Genomic DNA, 25321 nt, shown 5'->3' on the forward strand with positions numbered 1-25321 from the left:
TGTCGGGCTGCCCGACCGTCGTCGGTGGCTGGACGCAGAACGAAGCAATTGAGCCATTGTTGTCCATTAACGAAATTTCCTTAAATACCAATTAAATGTCATTAAAATGGCGGGGGAGTTTTCTAGCCCGTTAAATGCTTTGCACCAGGGAATTAATCATTTTATTGTTTCATATCAATTCTGATTGAGAGCGCGAGGTACTATTATATTCATTTCTGTCATGTATAAGTTATATTATGTTTTTGGCGGCTGTGAAGCGAGATATTCAGTGCAATTAATATCATTTTGATGCGTTAATGGTGCCTCCTGAAGAGTTCAGAATTGAGTTTCGGTTATAATAAATGTAATAAATGTAATGCAATGTGGATTTTATGCTTGTTATTTTTGCTCTTCACGTCTTCAGGAGTAAGATATTTGTCATACTTTTATAACTTACTGTACAATTCAGGAATGACTTTATGAATGCTTATTTTCTGGAATTATTGATTTAAAAAATGCACAGATTGAAAGATGATATTAGCTGCAATATTTGTGAAAACTCATGGGATATTTATCAAGTGCTTACGAAATACTTGCAGATTATATATATATATATATATATATATATTATATATATATATATATATATATATATATATATATATATATATATATATATATATATATATATATATATATATATATATATATAGTATATATATATATATATATATGGTATCTTTTTTAAGCTTTCATAATTCATTTAATTGTAGGTTTCAGAGAATTTAGCCTGAATTTAATTTTAACTACTATCATTTAAATATCTATGATTTTCATAAGAGGCATTTAATATGTGATATACGTACATACATACTTGTATATATATATATATATATATAATATATATATATATATATATATATATATTACATATGACATGCACCTTATAAAATTCATAAAAATTAAAAAATATAGTCGTCAGATTATATTCAGGTTAAATTACCTGAAACCTAAAGTTAAATGAATTATTAAAACTGAAAAATAATTCAACATTGGAAGATGATTTCCCTCACCAACTATATTTGACTAATTCAGTATTATCTTCTTAAACCACATTCATCTAACCCTTTTACCTTGCCCAAGACTTTAAAAGGTATAATCATCCTCTCTTAGCCATACATCACTTAGCTTCAAGACAAAATAACGAACAATATAAGACTTACATAAACCGCTCGCCTATTTTTCATCATATATAAGAAAGAATAGTCAACAATCCTCTATAATCTCTCCCTCTTTCATTTCCATTTCCAAATTGACCTACGTCTGACCCCCACACACGCACGCGGTCAGAAACTCCTGAATGACGTCACTATAACCCTTTTACGGCCGTCATCCGATGGACTTGATAAATATAACTAAATCTATATCGGCCGCGCTGAGAAAACATGGAGGTTGTAATATTCGGTCAATTCCCGCCCCCCCCCCCCAAAAAAAGGAGAGCTCCAAGTCGATGATTTCCACGCAGTCCTCAACCCCATGGTGTCTCATTTTTCATATGCAGTAAGAAAGGAATTTGATATTTACTGCCCATCTTATAAATCATATCATATCAGTATGTTCACCTCAAGTCTTAGTTATTATCAATGTATGATTTCCACGCAGTACTCAACTCCATGGTGTCTTATTTTTGGTTTGCAATAAGTAAGGAAATTGATATTTAATGTCCGTCTTATCATATGACATTTCAGTCTCAAGTCTTATTTATTATTATATGATTTTCACAAAGTCCTCAACCCCAAGGTGTCTCATTCCTGATTTACAATAAGAAAGGAAATTGATATTTACTATCCATCTTATCATATGAGCATTTTAGTATCAATTATTATTCATTTCATATATGATCTCTACAAGGTCATGAACTCCAAGGTGTCTCAATTTTGATTTGCAGTAAGAGGGGAAATTGATATCTACTGTCTATATTATCATATCAGTATTTTAGTCTCAATTCTTATTTGTTATATACATTTTCCACACAGTCCTAAACTCCGTGGTGCCAGATTCTAGATTCGCAATAAGTAAGGAAATCGATATTTATTTTCCATCTCACTATATGAACATTTTAGTCTCAAGTCTTATTTATTAATATATGATTTCCACGCAGTCCTCAACCCCATGGTGTCACATTTTTTATTTGCAGTAAGAAAGGAAATTGATATTTACTGTTCATCTTATCATATGAGCATTTTAGTACCAATTCCTATTTTTTTATATATGATGTTACACAGTAACGGCAACACATCGAATTTGCAAAAATATATTTACGTTTCATTTTTGAGTCGATGTTCGATTATCATTTCTTCGTAGCACATCAGCTAAGGTCACTGATCCCGACACCTCGTCGATCAAAATGGCAAGATTTAAAAAGCCGATGGGAGATTGAGAGGAAACAACTTTTTTTTTTTTAGGAATAATTCAAAATCTGATTAAAAGGCTTCGAAACTTATGAATGAAAAGGCCAGACTATTCTGAAAATAATGGAATTAAACATTACATTATTCATTTCCAGAAGGGACATCAGCGACTGAATCTAAAAGTGTTTTTAATAAAATATCTTAAATGTTTCCGGTTAATAGCAGTTATTTAGCAGAATACTTTCCCTTTTAGTTTTCTATAAAAGATAATTATTGTCTGTCCGTCCGCACTTTTTTCCGTCCGCCCTCAGATCTCAAAAACCACCGAGGCTAGAGGGCTGCAAATTAGTATGTTGAACTACGACCCTCAAATCATCGAACATACCAAATTACAGCCCTCTAGCCTCAGTAGGTTTTGTGTTATGAAAGGTTAAAGTTAGCCATAATCGTGCATCTGACGACGATATAGGACAGGCCACCGCCGGGCCGAGGCTATACCGAGACCACCGAAAGATAGATCTGTTTTCGGTGGCCTTGATTATATGCTGTAGTGGCTGTACAGCAAACTCGATTGCGCCGAAGTTTTTTAGTTTATTAATTAATTAATTTATTTATTTATTTTTGCTGGTTTATATAACGTTATTCAATATCATTTAATAACTACCTGTCCCGACTAAAGGATTTTATTTTCATCTCTTTTTCAAGTTTTTTTTTTTTACGTATTTGTAATCTCTCCTTTTTCAAAAGATAAAGGAAAACTTGAATAGATAAATACATGAATAAAAAAAATGGTTTTTACGGACCTCTCAACATATCTCGACCTGGAACTAAAAAAAGAAAAAAAAAAAAAAATGTAATTTTATTTGCGATCTCAATTCCTATCTGAATCCGACAACGATTTTTTCACGATCCTGTCTAATACCCTTTAGCTTCGTTATCTGATCCCAGATTATAAAGACACACTCTCTCTCTCTCTCTCTCTCTCTCTCTCTCTCTATCTATCTATCTGCGCAGAAGGAAACGTGTGTATACCAGAAAGAAATAGAAGGAAAAAACGGATAAGAATTTGAGGAATAAATCAAATGGGTAATTAAGGATGTTGACATATTACGTCGACCAGGTCGGCTCCTCATTGGCCGCTGAAATCCTGATGGATACTCTCCTTATAGGATTGCATCCTTCAGCCTCCTTTAGAACAGATATCCCTGGGGAATATGTGAAAAGACCAATTAAGCGATTCATCTACACTGTTTCGCCTTGCATAGTACTAGCCCCTGGGGAGTCAAATGTATTTCGCCGTGTTTAGTACTACACCCTCGGGGTTCAAATGTCCCCAAGTGCATTTGATCCCCCAGGGGGATAGTACTCACTAAATAAAGGAAACGAATAGGTACTACTCACAGACAGCAATAAACTGAATAAACAATGAACACGACCACTAACGACTGAGACTAACCAAAAACAAATGGGCTCACGACTCACGAGTACTCACGATAACAAAACCGCTACAAACAGAGTCAATGAACAAACGGAAAGCACGAATTCCCTCCCCCCTCCCCCACCCTTCCCCACTCCCCTCACCCACAAATGGGCCCTTTCAATTACAAGGAAAAAACGAGCGGAGAGACCTTCTTCCCCCCCTCCCTCCTTCCTCTCCCTCCCCTGCCACTTACTTTTCCCTCCCCGTTATCAACCAACCCCCTCCCCCTCCCTTCCCCCCCACCCCCTACCCATGGGCCCTTTCAATTACAAGGAAAACGAGCGAGGGACCTTCTCACCCACTCCCTCCTCCCTCTCCCCTCCCCTCCCCGTCCCTTACCTTCCCCCTCCTATCCCTTCCCCTTTCCTCACCCCTTACCTTCCCCTCCCCTGTGCCAGCCCCTACCATCCCTTCCCCCCTTGGCCGATAACATGAATGCTTAGCGTAACAATCGTCGACAGTGGTTGATCGATACGATCTACTCAAGCTGGTTTCACAATGAAGTTCTCTCTCTCTCTCTCTCTCTCTCTCTCTCTCTCTCTCTCTCTCTCTCTCTGTCTTTGGGACTCAATCGACGGCTCTGCCGAGCGGGACGTCTACGCTTAATAACAAGACCGATCAGGAAGACCCTTTACCGAATTCTGAGAGGGTGAAAAAATTAAAGAGAATAAATGGAAGATCTTCCGGATAAGACATGTTGGCTTACCTGGATGCGAAGTTTAACAGTTTCCCTGCTAGTTTGTTTTGGTTGACCCAGTAGTGCACACCTCATGTGGTGCACTGTAGGCATTACTTAAGGTTCTTTGCAGCGTGCCTTCGGCCCGTAGCTGCAACCACTTTCGTTCTTTTTATTGTATCTCCTTTCTTATACTCTTTCTTCCACTTTACTTTCCGCTCTCTCCTAACAATTCATAGTGCAACTACGCAGGGCACTGTAGGCAATATTTAAGGTTCTTTCCAGCGTGCCTTCGGCCCCTAGCTGCGACCCCATTCGTTCCTTTTACTGTACTTCCTTTCATATTCTCTTTCTTCGTCTTACTCTCCACCCTCTCCTAATACTTGATTCATAGTGCAACTGCTTAGAGGTTTTCCTCCTGTTACACCTTTCAAACCGTTTAGCGTTAAATTCCCTTTCAGCGCTGAATTACCTCGTAGGCCCCAGTGCTTTATATTCAACTCAACTCCATCAACATTTTGAATCATTGTTTCCACGTTTGTAAATGTTAAATTGCCGTCGGGCCGAGGAAGCTCACACTGCCCCGTAATAGTCATTAGAGCTTCTCTCTCCTTAACACCAACTGGACTACATGAAGCTCCTCTCGACGTCGTCATCTTATTCCCTGATTTCGCTACCCATGAACTGGCAACATTGCTGCTCAGTTCCCCCCCCGTATTTGAACCTGGCAATAAAGGCGATACGTGCTTAGCATTACGTCGAGCTGTCGACCTTAGCTTAAAACACTATATACTCGTCGTCTCGAGGTTTTTCAGTTGTCTCCACGTCTCTTTTACACGTACTAGTTACTTTTGCCAAACGTTGCAAGTTTTAATTTGATGGCTGCTGCCCTGCCCGGATATCCTCGGTGTTTCGTTAATTAACTGCAGGAATGCGAGGTTTCCCTGGGAAAGTGCTTGACGCAAGCGTCGCTGAAAGCCCCTTTTGTTTGCGATATGTGGCTCTCTCTCTCTCTCTCTCTCTCTCTCTTTCTCTCGCTTCTTCCAACTTCGCTTCGTCCGACGCACTAGTTTAACAGGCAATAGGTTACCGAAGACGACTAGAGAGCCTGAAAATGTATGGCTTAGAAACACGACGATTGCGAGGACAACTAATAGAAACATTTAAAATACTGAAAGGCATAACAAAAGTAGACGGTAGCCTGTTTACATTAAACGAAAACCATACAAGAAATAATGGGTGGAAACTAGAACTGAAGAGATACAACACATCCCATTGTGGGAACTTCTTTACATACAAGATATGTGACACGTGGAATAAACTGCCACCAGAAGTTGTCAACAGCAACAGTGTGGAAGAGTTTAAAAGAAAGCTAGACAAAATCATTAAGAGGACACTGTGAATGCACAGTAAAACCTGCACCAACAGATAAGGGAGCACACGATGTCTCCTCGGATGGACTAACTAGTCTTTGAGACATCCTAATCCTTGTAACTTCTTGTAACCAATGAGACAACGACGGAGAACCTTATCTTATTTTCTGTAGACAGGAATAAAGTTTTTGTCTATGACATTTTGCGAATCATTCCTACCCTGAAATGTCTCTCAGACCGACTTTAAATATCTAAAAGACAAGAGTAGTACAGACTGCAGAAAAAAAAACTTTCTGTGTTTAGTTCAATGAAATAGCAACTTCATCACGATCATTTTTCACCCTTTGGAGTCCTGAAAAGAGAGAGAGAGAGAGAGAGAGAGAGAGAGAGAGAGAGAGAGAGAGAGAGACTAAATACACAACCAACAAAACTGTCACCAGTGCCAAGGTGGAGCCTAAGGAACCATTAATTCCTCAGCTGTGGTGATAAAAGATTCAAGGGTGATTAGAGAGAGAGAGAGAGAGAGAGAGAGAGAGAGAGAGAGAGAGAGCCACGCATATCATGACGTAGCCAAGACACTGTCGCAGTTATGTCAATAGCCGAGTTGAACGGTTCGGTAATATTGATGTTCTCCTTCCTCGGGAAATATTGGGGAGGGGAGAGGGGGAGGCGTTTCACCCCCTTTTTTATTTCATGTACCGACGGGTTAAGGACTCCCATTATCCATCAGTCCTACACACACACATAATATATATATATATATATATATATATATATATATATATTATATATATATATATATGTGTGTGTGTGTGTGTGTGTGTGTGTGTGTGTGTATGTATATGTATGTGTGTTGACGTATGTTTGTAAGCACGAACCCTTCTAATCCTCTCTCCGTATAAATACAACAAGTTGTTGCAGAAGGAATTCTTATAGTAGCACTTGTACATTATAAACCGTCCAATAAAATATCTAGAAGTTATGAGTCTTTATCATGAAGTAGCGCGAGAGAGGATTGGTTCTGCTACGATCAATGTTGCACTTAAATAAAGAAAAATAAAAAAATAATAGAAACTATCATTTATGAAAATATAAGACATGAAACGGATTATGAATAGATAAAGAAGGGTTGGACTTGACAGGATCACATAAGGAGTTGGGAGAGAAAGTAAAGTCATGTATTGGAAATTGAACTGAGAGGCAGAGAGATTTGGGGGAGACCCCGGATCACATTTTGCTTGACTATTATGCTGATATACTAAAAGTATGGATTCCTACTTATTAATTCCCATGTATTTTACCTTGTATGTATTCCCGTGTATGAATTCGCCCGTACCTTACCTTGTATGAATTCCCGCGTATTAATTCCCATGCTTTTTACCTTGCATGATGAATTCCCACGTATTTTACCACATATTAATTTCCATGTATTTTACCTTATATGATGAATTCCCACGTATTTTACCACATTAATTCCCATGTATTTTACCTTGTATGTAATCTTGTGTATGAGTTCTCATGTATTTTATTGTATGAATTCCCGTGTAGGAATTCCAATGTATTTTTTCTTGTATGAATTCCCATGTATTTTACCTTGTGTGAAATTCCCTTGTATTTTACCTTGTGTGAAATTCCCATGTATTTTACCTTGTATGAAATTCCCATGTATGAATACCCATGTATTTTACCTTGCATAAATTCTCCTGTACTTTACCCCATGTATGAATTCCCATGTATGAATACCCATGTATTTTACCTTGCATAAATTCTGTTGTACTTTACCCCATGTATGAATTCCTAGGTATTTTACCTTGCATGAATTCCCACGTATCTTAACATTGTCGATGGTAGAATTCAAACTTTTCCATTAACATTTAGATTATGTTAAAATCATTAAATGTTTGATCAGCCACCTTGTCTCTCTTCACATTTATATATAAACAAATTCTTTGCATCGTACACTGATTTACTTTACTGTCTGTCCATCCGCATTTGTTGTGTCCGCCCTCAGATCTCAAAAACTACTGTGGCTAGAGGGCTGCAAATTGACATGTTGATCATCCATCCTCCAATCATCAAACATGCCAAATTGCAGCCCTCTAGCCACAGTAGTTTTTATTTTGTTTAAGGGTTAAGGTTAGTCATGATCGTGCTTCTGGCAACGAAACAACACAGGCCACCACGGGCGGTTGAGATCTTCATGGGCTTATACGGCATTATACCGACACTACCGAAATAGAGATCTATTTTTCGGTGGACTTGATTATACGCTGTACAGAAAACTCGATTGCGATGGAGAAACTTCGGCTCATTTTTTACTTTTATTTATTTATTTTTTAAAGCAGATGATGAATAATAGCGAACTTCCGATGGTTATATGGCCCTCAAAAATGGCAGAATAAAAGATGAAGTCTTCAATGGCAATTGAATATTTAATTGGTTTCATGATGACTGACGGTTGCCTGAGAGCTCTCCAATGGCGAATGGGAAGTGATATGAATGATATATTCAAACACTTGGTTTGAATACATTATGATCGATCTATATATATCTTCTTTACTGTAATTTCAGCGCGTCACCCTTATCAACCATTTGCTGTAACAATATATCACTTCAGCAGATTCCAATGAATCTAATTGCACTACGTAGTTTATGAATGAATTTAGCCTCTATAATAACCCTTTTGTCATCTTTAATATCTTTCATTTCATTTTATGAAAATTTATATTTCAGGCAGACGATTTGGGACACTTTCATATATATATATATATATATATATATATATATATATATATATATATATATATATGCTACTATATGTGTGTGTTTGTGTGTATAATATAAATATACAACCCATTCAAGTACGGTCGTAAATGACTAGTGTGTCCTGTATACAACACTTCTAGAGCAAGTACACGAACAATTCTATACTGTCATTCCACGCGTTCATATATACAAATGCCCAAATACGTCACACCACCTCCTTATTAACCTGTGTCTTCCAGGACTGTGAAATTTAATAGTCTCGACAAAGTCCAGCTAAATTATGGAACGCCCTGAGTTTCTCGTTTGTACCCGAGTTCCAGTTGTTCTGTTTGCAGCCAAGGATTTCCTGAAGATGTTCGAAAAGGATCCTACAGTTTCCCTCTGGCTTTTGGGCTGTGAATGTTCGAAGAAGGCCATTTTGATGAGTTGGTTGTGCTCAAATAACTACATTATTTTACTAATAAACGGTTGTTCTCTCTCTCTCTCTCTCTCTCTCTCTCATATATATATATATATATATATATATATATATAGATATATATATATATATATATATATATGTTATCGAGAAGACGAATTTGAAAATACATATCTACAGGAGAATGAATCTCTTGTTTACTGAATACCTGGAGACATAATCCCACGAAGCCTGACTGATAAACTGTGGAGTATTAGACCCTTCATGTCCTAGTGAAAAATCAACAAAATCTATCATATAAAGAAGAAACATAACTAATTCAAGTGTAAAGCTTAAGACTATGTCCGACAGTGAAAAAAATCATTCAACATTATTATATAAAGAAAATGATAAGTTAAATCGTAAGTAAAAATTAAGACTTTTTATATCCGAGAGTGAATAATCAATAAAAATTATCAAATAAAGAAAAAATATACCTAAATCATGTGTAAAACTTGACTGTTTCTGTATACACCATTTTAAATTAATCACGAATTCTTTAGAAACATCACAACTGTATAAAGTATCAATTAAATAAATAACGAAGTAGAGAAGTAGAGAGACTATTGATTTCCACGGCTACAAGATAGCTGACAGTGTGACTGAGCCACACGAAAGTACTCTGCTCGTTTCCCGTAGCAATGGAAGGTTCGACGACGCGTCTGGCTATTAGGATGAAAAATACAGTAATCGGGCTTTCTACGAATAACACCCCCCCCCCCACGCCCCCCCCCCCCCCCTCCCCCCCCCCTCCACGCCAAGTACATGTAGTACGCCGCTATATAACTCCCTGCGTAATTCTAAAGACTTCTTCGTATTTATATTTTGAGAGAGAAGTGTCAACAGAAGTACAGGCAGGCAATAATTATACGCAAAACCGACACAATGTTGAAAGGGATATATATAAACGTAATTCCTTGATTTCAGCTCGATTCAAAAACATTTTGTTTGTTAAAGACACAAATATCGTCAGCAGAAACGCAAGCAATAACAACCGACGCGAAAAATAATGAGGGAAATATATATATATATTATATATATATATATATATATATATAAATATATATATATAGATATATATATATATATATAATCTATTCAGCAATGATGTCTCTTCTCAAATGGAGCTCTATCAGTAAATAAAACAACACTACACAAACTTCATTTGTCAGACGCTGTCTCGCACCGAGTACACACACCCCTCCCCCTCCCCCTCCCCTTCTTCCCCCCCCCCCCCCCCCCCACTTTCTTCATCAGCATTAACCACAACTCCTCATTCCAGTCCGTGTTGTGGGAGGCCCCTAGGATCCCCCCGGGAGCCTTCTCTAATCACTATACTTCGAATTGATTGAGACCGTACGTAAAGCCACGCAACGGCTGATCCAGTACGCGGACCCCAACGCGATCATCCATCATACATAGTCATACATACGCCCACTCAAGACGGACCGTGCATACTCACGCACGCAAACAAACGCGGACTCACTCGTCCTATATAGCAAATTCACATCAACCGTGCATTTGACGTCTAGGCCAGTAGTCCCTTACGACGCTCCTGATTGGCTGTTGATAAGCCAATCACGAGGCTGGAAACTCCCAGTCTCTCTCAAGAGTTATCATAGGCAGGATGAATGTTCCGCTTCTCTTGAGGGATACTTTTGAAATACGTATCTCTAAAGAGAGATGGAACATACATCCTGCCTATGTGAACTCTCGAGAAAGACTGAGAGTTTCCAGCCCTGTGATTGGCTTATCAACAGCCAATGAGGAGCGTCGTAAGGCACGGGCCTAGACATTAAATGCACGGTTGATGTGGATATAGTATAGCTCGCTCTCACACAGACGCACACATACGCGCGCCAGTTCATGCACACTCACGGGTCGACATTTATCGGCCAGCGGGTTTCCCCGAGCAATCAGTAGATGGCTCATGGACGGCCGCTCGAAGCTTCGGACATTGTGTAATTAGTTGACCCCGAATAGAACGCGCCAGGAGTTTAAACCGTTTGATCCTCTGCTGGAAATACGTTCACATTCCGCCAGTGAAAATGACGTTGCGGTGAGGGATTTGTTATTTCATTTGTTGGCAATTTAGTCGCGGAATAGAGAAATTGCTGTGAAATAAGGGAGCTGTTGAGGTAGTTTCGGTTTACGTTCTCGTATGATTTTGATTTTTTTAGAAGAGTTTGATGGTGGTCGTGTGATTTCGCCACTGATCGCAACTATATTTTAGGCAATGAAGAAGTTCACACACAAACTGAAAACAATACAGAATTCTTTTTTCTGGAAAACAGAAATTAACAAGAAAACTATACAGAATTCCACGAAGTGCAAAAAAAAAAAAAAAAAAAAAAAAAAAAAGCCAGAGAAGCCTTGAACATTGACGTTCCAAAAATGTCGCCCACATTTGTTTTCGCTATCTTCTCGCGACGACTGAGAGAGAGAGAGAGAGAGAGAGAGAGAGAGAGAGAGAGAGAGAGAGATCAAGTGACGTACCCAATCAGTCCAATATTTCCCCATCAGGCCTCGGGGAGTCTTCATTAATGTCGGGGCAAACAAAGTTCCAGATTAGCCTCCTCGGGTACCAAGGACGTCGCGTCGAACGAGAGATCTGGATGTCGAGAGAGGTGTAGTTCGATCCGTCGAATGGTGACGGGAACGAGACGGGGCTATGGAGTGGAATATAAAAGGCCAAGCACCAAGCGCTGGGACCTTTGAGGTCATTCAGTGCCGAGAGGGGAACTGAGAGTAAGACGGTTTGATAGGTGTGGCCGGAAGAACACCTCAAAAGCAGCTGCACTGTGAAACAAATGTCGAAAGTAAGATGGAAGAAAGATACTATGAATGGAGGTAGAGTAAAAGGAATGAAAAGGGCTGCAGCTAGGAGCCGAAGGGACGCCGCAAAGAACTTTAAAGGTAATGCCTACAGTACGCCGTGTGGGTTGCATTGAGGAAACTACCCCCTTACGGGGAGGAGAAGAGGATGTACACAAGCTTCATCCCTAAGTGACTGAAGGCAGCCCCGCCTCTTGGAAAGGGGCTGCTTATAAGATTTCTTAAACTATGGAGAAAGCAGAGAGTTCCACAGTGAGTAAAATGTAGGGCCAGTTGTCAAAATGGCGCGTGGTAAAAGAGGCAGGTATAAGCATCGGGAAACACAAGAGGAAGAAAATACCCAATTCTGGAAGGAATCAGTGTAACCGATCAAAGGGGTTATGTTTTTGGATTGCTGAACACAACTGGTACTTTCTATGTCATAAAACCCCTTGATAAAGCAACAACTCCTTGCTTTATTTAGAAATCTGCATGATACAGCAACAATGCCTTGCTTAATTTATAAATCAGCATGCGTACAGCCTTTTTATGTACTACGGCAGCAGACATAAACTTTAAAACAAAGCAAAAAATAAATAAATAAATAAATAAATAAATAGATAAAAATCTGAGTAATCTGCATCTCGCGAGAAACTTTTTTTATTAAGCGTAATCAGCCGTGAAAGATGGCGGTCAAACGCTTCGCTGAGCAGAAGCGCGAAATTTTTCGAAAGAATCTTTAACAGCAGCAGCCATAATGTCAGACGAGACTTTTGAAAAATAAATAAAAAAAAAAAACTTTCGACAAAAACTTCCCAGCCGGAATAATCTTCAGATGGCGATACATTTTTTTTTGTTCCTAGTTTTAGGAATATGATTATGAGTTTGATCAGCTAACGTGATAGAATAGAATTGATATTAGCATTTAGGCCAAAGGCAAAGCGCTGGGACCTAGGAGGTTGCTCTTTGAAAGGTGTAACAAGAGGAAAACCTCAAAGCAGTTGCACTATGAAGCAATAGTTAGGAGAGGGCGGGTAGCAAGATGGAAGAAAGAGAATATGAACGGAGGTACACTAAAGGGGCAGAAGAGACGCTGCAAAGAACCTTAAGTAATGCCCACAGTGCACCACATGAGGTGCACTAACGGTAATTCCCCCCCTCCCCCAAAGAAGCAATTAGGAACATCCTAAAGGGCAAACATACAAAGGACATCACACTCACGCACCTACAGACGTAGACGAAATCGTTTCAGAAAGCCATACACAAACATGACCGCGCGTGCGTGTCAGGCCGATATGATTCCTAAGATTAAACCTAATGATAACTGACGAGTGTTATAATGATGATACGTTATATTTGCCTCCAGTCACGATACAAATAACCATCCGATCGTGGTGTGCGTGAAAGACGAGTCTACCTGTTGCAATGAACAAACTTTCCATTTTGCATGCGATGTCCCACGACTGGACAAAATGCGACTAGGTACAAGATTAATATATTCAGTCAATGAATTTCTCTCCTCTTCTTGCTAAGATTATCGTGTAAATAGACCAGTGTTTATTTTCATTCTTGGCTCCTTATACGGCTGTTTTTAATAAACGGTCTTCCTGGTAAGGGATATTAATGAAATTCGAAATTATTTTCAAGGTCTTAAAACTCATGGCATGTGACCGAAAACCTCTCTATATCGGTAAAAGCATTATGGGTAATACGTGGCTATTCATTACATACATACATACATACTATATATATATATATATATATATATATATATATATATCTATATATATATGTATATATACACACACACGTATATATCTATATATATATATATATACATACATATGTTCTGTGTATGTATACAGTTAATAACAGGACCTCATTTAAACAGGATGGTATCTAACAGATTCTTATAAAAATAAAAAGACACCCTTTCAGGAATTGTCTGTCCTCATCGATGTATGTGTACATATATGCATATATATATTACATAAATGTACGTATACATATACATGAATACAAGTGTGTGTATGTCTATAATTGTAATAAACACAATGCCCTCTTTACCTCTGCAATAGATTCTATGCATGTATATTCTAGTTTCGCAAACCACAGTGCAATTAAGGGATGCAGAATATGAAAGATAAGATTCATTAAAGATATTCATGACAAACTCACAATACGTTCATCACTGCAAACATATCCACGCGACTTAAATGATATTTCATATTCAACTGAAAATAACCACCTGACGAAACAATTTAAACCGTTCCTTGAACAACCCATATCAGTCAGTGTAAATTCCCGAGTCATTCCTCTATCACTGGGACGAATTCTCCAGACACCTCGCCAGGCGTTATGCACTCGCACCGACTTACCTGAGCCATTACCCGAAAATCCTGCAGAATTGCAGAGTTGAATAACATTACCCTGAGCATCAGTAAGAGATTCCAGGCCATTGTTTCAATGAATTGAATTATTCGGATCCTGAATTTCTCTCTTGAATTTGTTTTCAGTGGCTGCTGCGCCACAAGAGGAGGTATTTCAACCATTCTCTTCAGTTTGTCTTCGGTATATTAAGGGGCATTATTGTTTGTGATCGTTTGTTTACGTGTTTGAAAATATACACGATGAAACTATACTGATGAATATTCTCAATGAACTTCGCATATTTAGATATGTATATTTCGCAATGAGGTGTTCTATGATAAGCTAAAAAAATAAGGTTTGCATATAAAGTTAATGTAAAGGTAATATGTGTACATGTATGTGTGTATATAATAAATAAAGGTTAGCATATCAAGTTAATATATAAATATGTATAAATGTTTAGATAAATACATATACTGTAAATATGTATATATACATATGCATATGTATGCAAGCATTTATGAAAATACATGTACATACATACATATAAATACATATATAAACAAGTGTACATATACATACACACACACACACATATATATATATCTATCTATCTATCTATCTATCTATATATATATATATATATATATTATATATATATATATATATATATTATAATATAATTTTATTTATTATTATTATTATTATATTATTATTAATTATTATTATTTATTATTATTATTATTTATTACTGAAGCAATCTCTACATTGCGCAACGACTGTCCCTCTCAGCTTTCAGCGGGAAATAATTGGAGAGAGAGAGAGAGAGAGAGAGAGAGAGAGAGAGAGAGAGAGAGAGAGAGAGAGAGAGAGGAGACGCAGACCCGAACATCCCCCGATCATCCCACTGAAAAGGACAACTCTTGCACAGCTGATTGAGGGTAACCAAGCGGAATCCTTCAGCGAGGGCTGTGTGGGATTTAATAGGATTTCCTGGGGAGGATGCGGGCAGATGTAATCCCTCCATCACTTCTGCCTTCATCATTTGTGTTTCGAGATTCCCCATTTTTCAAATGGCCAGTCTTCCTGGACTTAGCTCGGCGTTCCATTAATCATTTTCGTGAAGCTAAACTTCGATGGCTGAAGGCATAGTAAGGTAATTTACTCTCTCTCTCTCTTTCGGCTTATAGATGTCGACCTTGACCTGGCCTGGGCTCGAGCGTGACCTGTTTTGGGTAAGACTAATACCCTGATGTGCTTTTCATGGCACTAAGTATCTAACTTTGGGATAAAGTTGCTAATTTTATGCCCAAACCGATCAAAATGCAGAGGTGGATCATCAAGTTTGAAGAGGCAACGGTGGAAAATCTCTACGGTGATTACCTTCCATATTTCATTTACACGGTCCTTACGTTCATACGCATAGACAACACGTAAACATATATTTTGTGTGTGAGAGAGAGAGAGAGAGAGAGAGAGAGAGAGAGAGAGACACTTAAATACAACATCTGAAGATATCAAATAAAAAACCCTAACCTAATTAAGAGTTAATTTAACCTCAATCTGAAGAAAGATAAAACGTAGGCTAAACAATTTAGGCATGAAAAATATATACAAATAAAATCAATATAGACTGCAATATCTAGGCAGGAAGACAATACAAGCATCCGTAACTTGTGGTATACTGCAAATATTAGTTAATTGAATACAAATATACGTAACTTGTGGAGCACTGTAAATACAAGTGAATTGAATACGAATACCCGTAACTTGTGGTGTACACTGCAAACACGACTGAACTGAAATTCTTCCAATATTGTAGTCAACGCCTTTTGTATATCTTGTTGGAAGAGTTACAGCCAGCTAAAGGGCGACAATGGAATTTCTCCGAAGTTACGAGCGAATAACACATTTATTTTTATTTACTTTTTTTATGTATATTCTCTCGTTAGACGTAAATTACTGAACAAAGTACCCACACAGCTGTGGTTATAGCACACTAACTTGGAGCAGTAATGACCTATAATGACCTAATTTCCTTTTCGTTTTTAATAACAGTTCCCAATTCAGAACAGATTGGATATCATGTCTTAGAATGCCATATAACAGTGTCCACACTTAAACAGTCCTTTTAGAGTTACACTTTTTAAAGGATATCGAGAATAAAAAAGTTTTAAAAGTGTCACAGGAGGAAACCCTCACAGGTGCACTATGAACCAACTGTTGGAAGAGGGTGGAAAGTTATATAGAGGAAAGATAATACGAAGGGAGGTATAGTAAAAGGAATGAAAAGGGTTGCAGCTAGGGACCGAAGGGACGCTGCAAAGAACCTTAATAATATAATAATAATAATAATAATAATAATAATAATAATAGATAAAAAAAAGAAAGAGAAAAAACTTACAAGTATTAAGACCTCAAAATAAAAATAAGGAGGATATGGGCTATGCAAAAGGAAATTGTACCTATAATCATAAGGACACTACGAGGCATGATCCCTAGATCCCTGAAAAAAGAACCTGGAAAACCTAGAGGCTGAAGTAGCTCCAGGACTCATGCAGAAGAGTGTGCTACTGTACTAGAAACAGATCACAGAGTAAGAAAAGTATGGACTCCTAAGGAGGCAGGATACGACCAGGAACCCCACACAATAAACACCACTAAGTCGAATAGGATGACTGTGATAGATATAAAAAAATAATATATATTATATATATTTTTGGATGAAATTCTACACATTCAACGCCAGCATATGCACTTAATCATGACATTAACTTCGAGCATAACACAATATCGTCAATTTTAGCTGCACTGCTAAAACAAATTTCTCTCAGATCCTAAACACCAATAGACCTATTGAGGCAAAATATTTAACCCAAATACCTCCGGGAAGCAATTAGGATTCCCTCAGATTTAGTATGACAGGCGCACCCCTAACACAAGCCCATTGGCCCACTTCACATCACCTCCCCCTACCTTCCTCTATCCCCCACCCCCACCCCCCCTCTCACCATCTCCCACTACCACCACACCACAACCCCACTCCCCGCCCCCCACATCTATCTCTCTCCTTCGAAGTCGTGTAATCGTGTAATGATTCTCTTCACGTCTCGTCGTCTAAGAATTCGCTTCTATTTGAGTCTCCCCATAATGAGGGGAGATATGAAGAAAACGAGAGAGAGAGAGAGAGGAGAGAGAGAGAGAGAGAGAGAACAGCCATTAAAAGGATTGTAACCGACAGAAATGTTTGTGTTCGAGTTAATGTTACTATTTTCTTTACTAATGATGTTGACATCTTTGAGCTAAACTTGATATTTATTTTCTCTGCTTCATTTGCTCTGTTCAAACAGCAATACTTTCCATTCTTTGTCGCAATTACGCCTGCATCTAACGTATAATCTATCTATGATGCAACGGTTACCCAATATTGAAAGAGCAAAGTGCTATTTCAATCAATTTTTCATAATGGAATCAACATAATGTAGGTGCCTTGATTATTATTACTTATATATTATTATTATTATTATTATTATTAATTATTATTATTATTATTATTATTATATTATTATTAATATTAAGTTTAATATTATATTATTATTATTAATTATTATTATTATTATTATTATTATTTTATTTTTTTTTTTTTTTTTTTTTTTTTTTTTTTGCTCTATCACAGTCCTCCAATTCGACTGGGTGGTATTTATAGTGTGGGTTCCGGGTTGCATCCTGCCTCCTTAGGAGTCCATCACTTTCTTACTATGTGTGCCGTTTCTAGGATCACACTCTTCTGCATGAGGCCCGGAGCTACTTCAGCCTCTAGTTTTTCCAGATTCCTTTTCAGGGATCTTGGGGATCGTGCCTATGGCTTCCTATGATTATGGGTACGATTTCCACTGGCATATCCCATATCCTTCTTATTTCTATTTTCAGATCTTGATACTTATCCATTTTTTCCCTCTCTTTCTCTTCAACTCTGGTGTCCCATGGTATTGCGACTCAATGAGTGATACTTTCTTCTTGACTTTGTCAATCAACGTCACGTCTGGTCTGTTTGCACGTATCACCCTATCCGTTCTGATACCATAGTCCCAGAGGATCTTTGCCTGATCGTTTTTTCTATCACTCCTTCAGGTTGGTGCTCGTACCACTTATTACTGCAAGGTAGCTGATGTTTCTTGCATAGGCTCCAGTGGAGGGCTTTTGCCACTGAATCATGCCTCTTTTTGTACTGGTTCTGTGCAAGTGCCGGGCATTCACTTGCTATGTGGTTTATGGTTTCATTTTTCGTATTGCACTTCCTACATATGGGAGAGATGTTATTTCCGTTTATCATACTTTGAACATATCTGGTTCTTAGGGCCTGATCTTGTCCGCTGTTATCATTCCTTCAGTTTCCTTCTTTAGCTCTCCCTCTGTAGCCATTGCCAATTGTCATCGCTGGCTAGTTCTTTATTATTATTATTATTATTATTATTATTATTATTATTATTATTATTATTGAAAAATCCTCATAGTAGCACGAGTCTTCAAATGGAAAAACAAATCCACAGTTATGTAAATGTAGATATATTTATATTTAAAAACAGCAAGGATAGCTAAAGGGAATCTGTTCGGTTCCCCTAATCAATTTAAATATATGTACATTTACATAACTGTGGATTTGTTTCTCCATTATTATTATTATTTTTTTTTTTTTTTTTTTTGCTCTATCACAGTCCTCCAATTCGACTGGGTGGTATTTATAGCGTGGGGTTCCGGGTTGCATCGTGCCTCCTTAGGAGTCCATCATTTTTCTTACTATGTGTGCCGTTTCTAGGATCACACTCTTCTGCATGAGTCCTGGAGCTACTTCAGCCTCTAGTTTTTCTAGATTCCTTTTCAGGGATCTTGGGATCGTGCCTAGTGCTCCTATGATTATGGGTACGATTTCCACTGGCATATCCCATATCCTTCTTATTTCTATTTTCAGATCTTGATACTTATTTCCATTTTTTTCCCTCTTTTTATTTTTTTTCTTTTCAACTCTGGTTGTCCCATGGTAGATTGGCGAACATCGAATGAGTGATACTTTCTTCTTGACTTTGTCAATCAACGTCACGTCTGTCTGTTTGCACGTATCATCCTATCCGTTCTGATACCATAGTCCCAGAGGATCTTTGCCTGATCGTTTTCTATCACTCCCTCAGGTTGGTGCTCGTACCACTTATTACTGCAAAGTAGCTGGCGTTTCTTGCACAGGCTACAGTGGAGGGCTTTTGCCACTGAATCATGCCTCTTTTTGTACTGGTTCTGTGCAAGTGCCGGGCATTCGCTTGCTATGTGGTTGTTGTTCATTTTTCGTATTGCACTTCCTACAGATGGGAGAGATGTTATTTTTTCCGTCTATCGTTCTTTGAACATATCTGGTTCTTAGGGCCTGATCTTGTGCCGCTGTTATCATTCCTTCAGTTTCCTTCTTTAGCTCCCCCCTCTGTAGCCATTGCCATGTGTCATCGCTGGCTAGTTCTTTAGTCTGTCTCATGTATTGTCCGTGCATTGGTTTGTTGTGCCAGTCCTCTGTTCTGTCTGTCATTCTCCTGTCTCTGTATATTTCTGGGTCTTCGTCTACTTTCATTAGTCCTTCTTCCCATGCACTCTTTAGCCACTCGTCTTCACTGGTTTTCAGATATTGCCCCAGTGCTCTGTTCTCGATGTTGACCACGTCCTCTATACTTAGTAGTCCTCTCCCTCCTTCTTTTCGTGTTATGTATAGTCTGTCCGTATTTGCTCTTGGGTGTAGTGCTTTGTGTATTGTCATATGTTTTCCTGGTTTTCTGATCTATGCTGCGGAGTTCTGCCTTCGTCCATTCCACTATTTCTGCGCTGTAATCTGATTACTGGCACTGCCCATGTGTTTGATGGCTTTTATCATATTTCCGGCGTTGAGTTTTGACTTGAGTATCGCCTTGAGTCTCTGCATATATTCTTTCCTGATCGTGTCCTTCATCTCTTGGTGTTTTATATCCCCGTCCTTCCATTATTTTCCCAGGTATTTGTATCCTGTCTCATCTATGTGTTTGATGTTTGCTGCCCATCTGGTAGCTTTATCCCTTCAGTTCTCGTTACTTTGCCTTTTGTATGTTGACTAAGGCGCATTTTTCCATTCCAAAACTCCATCCTGATGTCCCCAGATACAATCCTTACAGTCTGGATTAGGGTATCTATTTCCTTGATGCTCTTACCATACAGCTTGATGTCGTCCATGAACATCAGATGGTTGATTCTGTTGCCTCTTTTCTTGAGTTGGTACCCGGGGGGGGGCGGCCATCTTCTGTAGTACTTTTGTCATGGGGAATCATGGCTACTACGAAGAGTAGTGGGGACGTTGAGTCTCCCTGGAAGATCCCTCGCCTGATATTAACCTCTGCTAGTCTTATTCCAGAGCTTGTAAGTATTGTATTCCAGTTTGCGCATTGTATTTTTGGGAAGCTGATGGTGTTTTCCTCTGCCCCATTTTTATATTTTTTATTATTATTATTATTATTATTTATTATTATTTTATTATTATTATTATTATTATTATTATTATTTTATTATTATTTTATTATATATATATATATATATATATATATATATATTTTATATATATATATATATTTTTTTTTTGGCTCTATCACAGTCCTCCAATTCGACTGGGTGGTATTTATATTGTGGTTTCCGGGTTGCATCCTGCCTCCTTAGGAGTCCATCACTTTTCTTACTATGTGTGCCGTTTCTAGGATCACACTCTTCTGCATGAGGCCTGGAGCTACTTCAGCCTCTAGTTTTTCTAGATTCCTTTTCAGGGATCTTGGGATCGTGCCTAGTCTCCTATGATTATGGGTACATTTTCCACTGGCATATCCCATATCCTTCTTATTTCTATTTTCAGATCTTGATACTTATCCATTTTTTCCCTCTCTTTCTCTTCAACTCTGGTGTCCCATGGTATTGCGACATCAATGAGTGATACTTTCTTCTTGACTTTGTCAATCAACGTCACGTCTGGTCTGTTTGCACGTATCACCCTATCCGTCCTGATACCATAGTCCCAGAGGATCTTTGCCTGATCGTTTTCTATCACTCCCTCAGGTTGGTGCTCGTACCACTTACTTATTACTGCAAGGTAGCTGATGTTTCTTGCACAGGCTCCAGTGGAGGGCTTTTGCCACTGAATCATTATTATTATTATTATTATTATTATTATTATTTTATTATTATTATTATTATTATTATTATTATTATTATTATTATTATTCCAAGGCACAAAAAGCTTGCATGAAATAAGTAAAAATCAATAATCTAGCCAAGAATGATATAAGCAAGTTTAAAACATATACCTGAAGAGAGAGAGAGAGAGAGAGAGAGAGAGAGAGAGAGAGAGAGAGAGAGAGAGGGGGGGGGGGGGGGGGGGGGGGTTCGGGGTGGGTACTGTTCGGATAACGTTAATTAAAACGCTTTTTTTTTAAATCCAAATCATAGGAATGAATTAATAAACAGTCTCTTATTTTTCTTTTTCATTAGGATTTAAAAAATAATATGGAGTGAAACTCAGAAAAAAATTGTATTTATGATTTAATTAAAAAAATAAAAGCCCTAATTATTCATTTCCGTCATAAGCTTCAACCAATGATTTTTATTCCAACGTAGATCATTTTGTCAAGTGACAAAAATGAAAGAAAAAAAATAACAATCTTCATTTAATAGAATACAAGGCGTGATCAGACCTCCAGCGTACTCAGTCCATCATAAATCTCCGGTCAAATAGAGGGATATTTATGATTTTTTACCAACGAAAATTAAAATAACTAAGCTATATTTTATAAGAAATAATTTTTCTGTACTGTTTAACAAGCACATTATTTATTTTTGACATTTGCATTTTAATAAATAAATCATAAATATCATATCCTAAAATACTTGTATCTTTAACTCAACGGGAAACACTGTTTACAGACCTTTTTAGGTTTTCGTAACCCACGCCCTAAAACAACAACAAAGTAGATTGTAGGCTTACTCCCTGAGTCAGCTAAAATCCTTAGAGAAAAATGATCAATGCAGTAGTTAATCCTTGTGAGCTGTCAGGATAAACTTTCCAGAAAGCCAGAAATTTATGATAAACGAAGGCTTTCGTTATTTTTGTAAAAAGCCTAAAACTACAAATTCTGTAAACAAAAGCTTCCTTAGCAAGCAGTATCATTACTTTCTGGGAAAATCACCAAATTGAAGACGAAACCAAGCTCGCGAATTTTGCTCGCCAGAACACATCGTAACATACTATTGATTATTTTTTAATATTTTTTTTAGGAAATTTTACTACTTTCCTTTCCGTCTTCTCCCATCTCTTAATGGGTATCTCCCCCAGCCACCTCCTCCCCTCTCGCTTATAATTCCTTGCGAAAGGAAACTCAAAAGAATATCCTACAAGACTTTTCTTTTGTGTCTGTGTCTTGATTTCCCCTGCGATGCGAGCATCAAAAGGAACGTCCAAGGTTTCAGCCAAATCAGTGTAATCACCCCTGCAAAAATAGAGACTTTTTTCTTTATATTTTTTTTTCTACTTTTTTTATCATTCGGCTCTCTCTGAGCAGCCCAGACGGTATGCTATGTCTGAAATTTGACAGTATACGCCATTGTGGTTATTTGATTTGATTTTTAGGTGTCATCTAATAATATTATAACTACTACTGCCATTACTACCATCACGTTTTCCAAATATTACCTTAGCAAGCAACTGACTACATATATATATAATATATATATATATTATATATATATATATATATATATATATATATATATATAGATATCCCAGGCAATGAAAAGAGTGTAAAATTATGAATCTCCAAAGATAAATAAATAAATTTAATGATAATATATTGTACGACAACGCACATTAACAAAAATCTAAATGCTCTTTTACAATATGGACAAACTAACCCAGTACCCCAGCCGGATGAGAAGAGGAAACCAGACAAATGGAGAACCAGATATGATAAAACTGATAGTGTGCCCACTTGTAATTTTTCAGACCACAAAAGATTTTTTTTTTATTCTATCTTTAAGACAGAAGAATTATGAGACCAATCTCGTATCTCGTTAGAGGCTGGATTCCTATGTTTCCATGACACACTTGGATCTCACTTTGGGAATTCTGAGATTATTCTTAGCGTCCTAAGTGATCTTCTGAACATTGTTTTCCTCACTTTTATCGCCTTTCCCTTTTATAGTTCTGTTTACAAAGTCTGGAACAAATATCTCTTTCCGATTCTTTCTCTGTGAAGTAAAATGTGGTTAACCACTTTTTTTTTTTGCATCTCTCTGGGCTACTGTAACTCTGACATAATATAGAGAGAGAGAGAGAGAGAGAGAGAGAGAGAGAGAGAGAGAGAGAGAGAGAGAGAGAGAGAGAGAGAGAGAATTTTAGCTGGAAATCTCTGGCACGATTCCAAGACTCCTCATATTTGTATTCTCATTTTTGTGTCTCGTTAATGACTACATCAGATAAACGAGAGAGAGAGAGAGAGAGAGAGAGAGAGAGAGAGAGAGAGAGAGAGAGAGAGAGAGAGAGAGAGAGAAACAGAATCATTGACATAATATATCAAGGATCATACATTTTCCCTTTTCATAACTGAGGGTAAAAAGACAGAATAGAGAATGGTTTTAGATACATACATACATACATACATACATACATACATACATACATACATACATACATACATACATACATACATACATACATACATACATACATACATACATACATACATACACTGTTTGGTTCCCGAGCAACGTTCTTCAGCAACGTTCAATCAAAATTACCTGGGGGGATAATCATCAATGAACTCCAAGATTGGCATAAAAATTACATAATCTAAACTCTCTCTCTCTCTCTCTCTCTCTCTCTCTCTCTCTCTCATACACACACGCACGCACACACACACCACCAGGGGAACATGCCTGTGACGAAGGGTCGGGACAAAAGACTAACGTAAGCAATCCACATGAAGTTGTTCCAGATAGGAGGATCTCACGTAAAAATTTGTTTATATCATAATTCAAATAAGTTATAAATAATAAAGCAACAGGTCTCTATATTTATCTGTGCGTCAGCTCTTCGTAAGAGTTCCCACGAAACACTCACATCCAGTTCCATGCAATTACATAAATATAACTCTCGTAAACATAACCTAATCACATAGAATTCCAGAATATATAGAATTTAGGCCAAAGGCCAAGCGCTGGGATCTATGAAATCAAGAAGCTCTAAAGGGGAAATACAGACTAAGAAGGTCTGAAAGGCACTATGAAACAACTGTCAGAGGCGGTGGAAAGCCAGATGGAAGAAAGAGAATATGAACGGAGGTACAGTAAAAGGAATGGAAGAGGTTGCTTCTAGTGGGCGGGGGGACGCAGCAAAGACCCTCAAGTGTTGCCTACAGTGCACAAGTTGAGGTGCACTGACGGCACTAACCAAACACCCCCTCCCCCAATCACATAAAAATACCCCTTCCACGTTGCCATCACATTGTTCTTGCTTGCCATGAGAGTTGGGGGGTGGGGGGGGGTGGGGGAGGTGACATTTGTGCATGGGATAAGGTTAGGGGGAAGGGGAAGAAGGAGAGGGGGTATTTAGGATTTCGTGGGTCGAGGATGTAAGTAGGCCTCATCACTGCCATTCTCCACCACCACCTCCTCCTCCTCCTCCTCCTCCCCTCTTAAAGACCATTTCGGAATTATCTGGAGGCGTGTCTGAGCACCGGACTCTTAAGTCCTGAGGTCTGCTCTCCTGCAGTCTCCATCGGTTTTCGATGGTGTCCTTGCAGAAGGCAGCCAGCCAGTCCGATTGTCTCGCTCATCGATACACGCCGGAGGGACGTGCTTGGGGCTCCCTCTTCTTCTTCTTCTCCTCTTCTTCTTCTTCTTCTTCTTCTTCTTCTTTCCGCAAGGTAATGCCACTGTTTAAGCCGAGTT

General features: G+C 38.1%; 2 protein-coding genes across 10 annotated transcripts in view; both read right to left on the reverse strand.

Annotated features, from left to right (window-relative positions):
• The window catches only part of LOC135224877 (serine/arginine repetitive matrix protein 1-like), a 49179-nt gene extending 43977 nt beyond the window's left edge, over nucleotides 1-5202 (reverse strand). Inside the window, exon 1 of the mRNA XM_064264199.1 lies at nucleotides 5019-5202. Within this exon, the coding sequence (XP_064120269.1) occupies nucleotides 5019-5202 (184 nt within the window). The remainder of the gene's footprint in view (nucleotides 1-5018) is intronic.
• LOC135224670 (calbindin-32-like) overlaps nucleotides 1-25321 on the reverse strand; it is a 259533-nt gene that overhangs the window by 147976 nt on the left and 86236 nt on the right. The gene's annotated exons all lie outside the window — the stretch shown is intronic.

This window comes from Macrobrachium nipponense, chromosome 12 (genome assembly GCF_015104395.2).
Source record: "Macrobrachium nipponense isolate FS-2020 chromosome 12, ASM1510439v2, whole genome shotgun sequence".
Classification (NCBI taxonomy): Eukaryota; Metazoa; Arthropoda; class Malacostraca; order Decapoda; family Palaemonidae; genus Macrobrachium; species Macrobrachium nipponense.